The following is a 7,519-nucleotide window of genomic DNA, read 5'->3' as shown; positions in this document are numbered from 1 at the left end:
TTTTGGAAAAGAGCTTTAGGAATTGACAATAGAAATTTCTATTAAAAATATTTTTTTATCTCGACACTGTTAAACAGTGTTATTTAAAAAGAAAAATTTCTATAAAATCTTTTACCGTTTGAAAAAAGAACAACTTTAATATTGGACTATATAAATAAATTTAATTGATATATTATTTATTTTATAAGTTAATTCTTCAAGGCATAGAGAGATATTTATATACTTTTATAATCGCTTATGTCATATAAATTGCAATGAACAAATCATTTTATTTTAGTTATATATTAACGAAGAAGAGAGACAAAGAGCTTAAATGTCCACGCAACGCAAACGCAACGTTGATTTGTTTTAAGTGGATACTTATTTAATTTCTTAATGCTTTAAGACGTTTTCTTAAGGCACAAAAAGTTAAGCACTGAAAAAACTTTGGAAATAAATTTTTCTTTAGATAAAAACTAAGTTTCATATTAACTAATCGTCCAAATGAGTTTGTTTAAAAAAAGCGAAAAAAATATTAAAGCAATTATCAAGAAAGAAAAGTTCACTGTTATAAAAGCAATGAATTTTTATGTTCTACCTAAATGGCAGCAACTTCAAAATGTTGAAGAAAATATTATTTTTTTTTTTACTTTTTAGTAGAACTCGTATTAAGTATATGAAGTCAGTTCTTTTATAGCAACATTTTTTTATTGTAATTTAATTTCTACATCAGATTGTATTTTTTAGTTTTATATCATCTTTATTGCTTTTGCAATATTGTTTTAACCTAAAATTAAATTTTTCAAACCACGATCTATAACATTGTAAGTTCTTTTATTTATTTCCAAACTCTGACATTAAATTTTTTTTCTATGATGCTATGGAAAATATAAAGCTCTTTTTCTCTCTCCTTTGTAAATAATCTTTGCATATTTTAGCGATTTATTTCGAACAGCGATGAAAATTTTGAAAATTTATAAAACACATAAAATAGCCAAATTCGTATTTAACAATGAAATAATATACTTTTCTTATACATATTATAGTGACAAAAAAAAAGAATAGTTAACCAGTTATAATTTAAAAAATAATAAATTTTAATTTACTGACTTCCTGCTTTCGGGCTGTCATTAGATATAATTTAAAAATAACACTACTAATGATAAATTAAAAAAAAATGTTTTCTTCAGTTATCTTTTCGTGATGCACAGACAAGCGATTTATAATTCTATTTAAATAAATTTATTAAATGTAAAAATAGATAATTAAAATGTTGTATACTTTATAGATGTTAATTCAGTCAATCACCGCATCAATAAATGTTGTGAGTCAATTAAGAATCTAGTCGTTTTGAGATTACATGTTGTACTTAATTTTATTTATTGTTAATAATACATGCACGTGTAGAATGGATTGCGCCGTGTATTGAATGTTATTTCAAAGCCCTCCAAACTTTTTTTATATTTAGCGGGACAAGGGTAATTAAAAATAAATATGTGTCCACTTGTGACAATATAAAAGAAAATGAAACATGTTGTTCACATTTCATCGCTTAAGATCGCAAAAGCTTTATATAATTTGCGCAAAGATGTTTGCTTGTAATAACTTGGTGACAAGTAAATTATGGATAGTTAAATAAATAGGACTACAGGCACATAATAAAAATAATACACTTGCTACACCAAGTTATTCGACATATACTCACACCTAGCTTTATGGTTTACCATTTATCTAATCAAATCAAATCAAAGATATCAGGATGAAACCATAGACAATTCAGTACTTTTTAATGATTTGACATATTCCTAACACCAAGAGGAAAATACTTATTTAAAAAAAATCCTTAGTGACGATTGTCTGGGTAGTCATATAGTCAGATAGTCATGGATGATAATTTTAAACAAAGATATCCCAGAAGATAGAACACGTAGATCTCAATGTTTATATGTTAAAATCCGAACAATTTCGCCTGAATTTTGGCCCAAACTTTTTTATTTCACCCCGTGCTTGTCACTGAAAGAGACCATGGGCAAACGTGAAAATTCCAAAAGTATTTCTGTATCTGATATATCTATATTGTTTCTCCTTAACATAAGAGATTTGTTTTATATATTATTTTACTTGTTACATTCTTATTAAGAAATGTAATAAAAATTAAATCACGTTGGCACGAACACGTGTACTTGTATGTGTGAGTTCATCCAAATACCTAAACATACCTACTTATGTATTATATTAGTGCAAATTTCGAATGTTGTATCTGATATTTTAAATATTTTTTATATTAATTAAATAAGGATATAGTTTCTATATAAAATTGTTATTTGTTTGCGAATATATTATATATTGTTATATGAAAAGTATAACTGTATTTATTAATTTAGATTTATTTATTATATAATTGTAAAACGAGGATAATTAATTATGTAATTCAAAAAAAAAATTAAGATCATTTGAGGCGAATTAAATTTTTATGATCCTTCTTATAATTAAATAAGTCGCAGTCCATTTTATACGTAGTTAAATGTTTAAAGATATACGAATGCATTCTGCACATAATAACAGGTAGAACTTATACTTGTGAAGATGTTTATGTATTAACTGTTGTTATATAACAGTAACAGTAACAGCCTGTTAATGTCCCTCTGCTGGGCTAAGGCCTCCTCTCCTTTTTGAGAAGGTTTGGAGCTTATTCCACCACGCTGCTCCAATGCGGGTTGGTGGAATACACATGTCGCAGAATTTCAATGAAATTAGACACATGCAGGTTTCTTCACGATGTTTTCCTTCACCGTCAAGCACGAGATGAATTATAAACACAAATTAAGCACATGAAAATTCAGTGGTGCTTGCCCGGGTTTCAACCCACGATCATCGGTTAAGATTCACGCGTTCTAACCACTAGGTCATCTCGGCTTATGTTGTTATATAGTTATCATATATTTTATTGTAAGAAATTCAAATGACTCATTATTTAAGGCGCAAATTATTTTTTTCATTGTCGTCTCGAAACTTTTTTAGAACAATATTAGTCATATAGTTTTTTGTGCACCTTTTTTGCGTATTCTATTTTTTCAAAATGAATATATATATATATATAAATAATAGACGACGAATAAATAGTTTCGAAATTTTATGTCAGGTTTAAAAAATATCAACATATTTTTGGAATAAAAAAAAATACAGTTTTTTTAAACATATTTCACAAGTGTAAGCTAGACTCAAGTAAAGAATATATAGAGTTATTGTTAAGTCAAACTGTTAAATAAATCTTTATTTTAAGCTCACTCTTATACAACTTGGCCTATGTAGTGAAATATATGTTTCACACTCAGATGTTCTCACTTTTGTGAAAATAAAAAAAGTTAAAATATTAATTTTTATTTTTATTTAACCTAAAAAACGAGAAACTATATTAAAAATAAATCAAGTTATATTTATTAAAATTTTAATGAATAAAGTTCAATTTTGATATTATTTTTAATAAATATTAAAAAACAACATCTTTTAGACGGCGTGTTTTTCCTGTTTTTTATTTTAATTTTGTATTTTATAAAAATGTCTGTACATAAATATTAATTTTAATTATATATTTAATAAAATACAAAAGTAGTTATAAAAAAAAATTAAAACAACAAAATTTTAAAGAATGTATTACTTAATAACAATTAATTATTTAACAATGTAACTGTTCCATTTCTAAATGAACTCTATAATAATACACTAGTGTTGTTTTAAAAATACGTTTATATTTTAATATGAAATAAATTGATTACATAGCTTTTTCAAGCTCATTCGAAACTCAATTCGCTGCCCTTGAGATTTTGCTCGGCCCAATCATCAAATCGTCTCGACAGATCGTCTGACATATAGTTTTTCCAATCGCCAATTTCACCCTTTCTTATAAATCTCAACGAAGTTTGTTCTAGATAATTTTTCCCGAAGGATTTTTCTAGAATCGCTTCCAAGTTTACCGCACGGTTTGTTTTCATGTTCTGGAAGGACAGATGGTCACACAATTTGTAGACATCCTCATCAGACATTGTTTTGTTTAAGAATTTAGCGGTCCTTCTGACGACGTTCGGTAAATCGCGCTTCATTTCTTCAAACTTGATAAAGAGAATATTCGGATCATTGCGTCTTTTCCAAAACCCTATGAAAAAAAAATTGTTCACATGCCTTATATTAAAAATATATTTTGTAAATATTACCGATCTGTTATTTAAAAATATTATAGTAAAATTTTATAAAACTATTAGTAAAATGAGCTGTAAAACCATACCAAGTATATGATTCCACACGGGCCCAAATGGAGCTCTGTCCCTCATAAAGAGATCGCAAAATTCCTCGAAAGTCCCCTTTAATCCGTGAACGAGAGTGCAGTAATGGTAATATGAGACAACCATGTCCTTTGGATTACGGGAAGTATAAATAACCTGGAAAAATAATCTTTAAAATTGTTATTTGTAAACATATCATTTTGGTAACTTGTAAAATATGTATATTGTAAATTTACCCACAGAAATAAATAAATAAAATAGCTCTGCTTCATTTAATATGAAATACATTCTGAAATTCTGCCTTAGTTCGTAATAGTAAAAATACTAACATGCGGGCATACAATAACCAAAAAAAAAACCGGACCAATTTATTTAATTATTTATAACTAATATATATATAAATATTACTAGTAAATATATAAATATATATATATATACTAGTATATATATATTTTAAAGTAAAGCAAGCGGACTATTTTAAGTGTCACATCCCGTCAATGGGCTACCAACTATAGAAATTATATATAACGGCTACCATATATACATAATAGTATAATGCTCGTGTTGTATATAATAATAAATATAATATATAAACAATAATAATCGGGATGCCAATTCTACTAACAAATTGTCGTTTATCAGTTTTCCTATTCTTTAATTTAATTTTCGACTATTGTAATGTAAGGTTTTACTGATTTTTAATAATTATTTTGAGATTTTTAGAAAATAATGATAATATATTTAACTAAATTAACACCGGTTGGAAATTATTGAGCGAAAAAAAACTACGCGATATATAAAAAAGAAACAAAACACGGAAAGATTGACTCGTTCGATGGTTCGATGGTTCGATGGTTGGTTAGGGTGATTGCAGGAATTCCAATAAAAATTGTAATAGAATTGTAAAATATTAATTAGTAATTAATTATATAACAAGATACGCGTGGAAGAGAATAAAATATTAAAAGTAAATGTGAAGGATTGTTTTACTGGGGTATTCTTACAGTAATTAAAGTTAAATTTAGTTTTATAACAAGTATATGTTAACATCATATCGGATCGGTTCGATTCCGATCTGAATAAATATAGAATAGTCAAAGTTTGATTGAAATTGAATCGAAAGCGTATCGTTATGGATTAGTAGAATTGAGCCCGAGGTTACTAGGCAGTACGACTAAAAAATATAAGTGACGTGAAAAAAATGTCGTACCTTCGGTTTAACGGAGCCATCCTCATTCAATATATCGAGGGGCAATAGGTCCCAAGGCAGATGACTGCGAATGTAGCGAGGATGTGGCAAACGATACTTCACGAGGTCTACCGATGTACCTCTCACGGATTCGTCGTGCCATTCCGCGTGGCCATCCACCATAATACACGACAGTTCTACTAGAGGGCAACGTATCTAGGAAATAAAAACTATATTATTATTATAAAGCGCAATATAAAAACTAAACATTTCATTGAGAGTATACGGGTTTTAACACTTTTTTTATTATTTATATTACATAAACATAAGTTGCTACATGGATTACAAACTGGTAAGCTTGTGTACTAAGATATCATATTATAAGTAACATTAAAGAAAAATGTTGGTTTTGCTTTTATTTTACTAGATGACTGGAGCTCACTATCCTTAATGAGTTATTTGAATAACAAATAATTATATAATAACCTGTGTTAAGGATAGCAACTGATAATTGAATTAAAAAATTAAAATTCTTTTACAGAAAATTACTTAATAATTATAATACTTTAGGTGTAAAGGTGTACATATATTGCAAAAAAATATATAATTAATAACAATTATATACAGCCAAAATATTACAAGACACTATTTTAAATTTACTTTTTTTATTAAAAACGTAAGATGAAAAATAGTAATTTATATTATGTAGCATTTTAAATTAAATATGTCATGAACATAACAACAATAAAAAAGTAATTACTACGAACCTGCTGAAGAGATTTCGCGCCTTCGTAATCTAAATCGTGACCGATCAACCAAACCATTTCCTGAGCCCATGTCGACCCTTAAAATAATAATTACTTGGTAACATTTTATAGTGTCACATTGCATCAACAACAACAACAAATATTTATTCTGATGCATCTTAATAATTTAACCATAATTTACTATACCTACGTAAGAAAGAGAAGTCAATAACAACCTAAGGCTAAATGAGCGATTACTTTAGTTAATCACAAAATTGTAGCATTGTTAAAACAAAAAAAAAAACATACATGACATAAAATAAAAATAAAATCATGAGAACTATTAAGTATATATATTTTTCCCCCTTTTCCCCTTTTTCTGGCGCGTATCTACACTAATTATATTTATTATTCATCGTTCGATCGCTTTTTTTTAATTTATATATTTTATTAGGTAACGGATAGCTTTTTAGGTACTTTTTTTCTTATAATTAAAAGCAAACTAAATTAAATAAACTTCCTTATAACCTTCCTAATAACTTTCACGCAACATTCATGATTATTGAATGCAGAAAAGTCTGTTGATGTCATTATGAAAAATAATGGCGAAAAATAATTCAAAAATATTTTAATATAAATTGACTATATAAGATAAAATTAACAGAATAATAAACATGCTCACCAGTTCTTGGATAAGAGAGCATCCAAACATCGCTTTCTAACACCTCCATGTCCAGTATATCCTGACCTATAGTCATGTAATCCGCTGGCAGTATAACCCGTCCAGGGTTTATCTCCACCATACAATCCTGCTTTTCGAACATCTGGTCTAACTTATTCCCCGTCTCATCATCGAGCTTCGAAAAAGTTAATTTGGGTATAGTCCTCATTTTCAATGTTTGAATTGCGACAATTGTTTAAACTAAAAAAACATTTGTATTATTTTTCATGAAGAGGAAAATACGTCTGATTCCTGCCAGTTAGGAAAGTGCAATGATCGCGTGCAGTGTATTGCATCGTGTATTTTCCTCAACTCTCACTAGACAGGAGTGTTCACTTTCGTATTTTCTAGGAGTTATAAACATTGCACGCACTTATAAACAATATAACATTATCAATTTATCAATAAACCTATACTATTTTATTTATAAAAACGTATTATATTACTCTAAAATAATAACTTATAAATATACTTATTCTAAACTATTCATTCGAAGGAAGAAAAAATATACACATATTTAAAGCAGTGGTCACAGAAATTAAGGACGTTTAGCAAATACACCATTAGCTTTTCATAATTGTACAGATTAAAAACAATGTAAAAT

The 7,519-nt window shown here is 27.5% G+C and overlaps 1 protein-coding gene across 1 annotated transcript; it reads right to left on the bottom strand.

Annotated features, from left to right (window-relative positions):
• Window positions 1-3,696: 3,696 nt before the first annotated feature.
• On the bottom strand, window positions 3,697-7,251 carry LOC126778237 (luciferin sulfotransferase). The gene is made up of 5 exons (XM_050501723.1): window positions 6,877-7,251; window positions 6,216-6,292; window positions 5,470-5,664; window positions 4,262-4,415; window positions 3,697-4,132 (listed from the first exon to the last, which is right to left on the bottom strand). The coding sequence occupies exons 1-5, from the start codon at window positions 7,082-7,084 to the stop codon at window positions 3,771-3,773; spliced, it is 996 nt and encodes a 331-aa protein (XP_050357680.1). The 5' UTR covers window positions 7,085-7,251; the 3' UTR covers window positions 3,697-3,770.
• Between the last annotated feature and the right edge of the window lie 268 nt (window positions 7,252-7,519).

This window comes from Nymphalis io, chromosome 25, assembly GCF_905147045.1.
Source record: "Nymphalis io chromosome 25, ilAglIoxx1.1, whole genome shotgun sequence".
NCBI lineage: Eukaryota > Metazoa > Arthropoda > Insecta > Lepidoptera > Nymphalidae > Nymphalis > Nymphalis io.
Note: the sequence above shows the minus strand (reverse complement) of the source record. Positions and strands in the feature narration are given on the sequence as shown.

Excerpts from the sequence above, each read along its gene's own strand:
- LOC126778237 (XM_050501723.1), bottom strand. The coding sequence starts at position 7,084 with ATGAGGACTATACCCAAATTAACTTTTTCGAAGCTCGATGATGAGACG. Across the intron at positions 6,293-6,876 it reads GCTCTCTTATCCAAGAACTG|GGTCGACATGGGCTCAGGAA; the intron begins GTGAGCATGTTT and ends TATTATTTTAAG. Across the intron at positions 5,665-6,215 it reads GCGCGAAATCTCTTCAGCAG|ATACGTTGCCCTCTAGTAGA; the intron begins GTTCGTAGTAAT and ends TTTATTTCCTAG.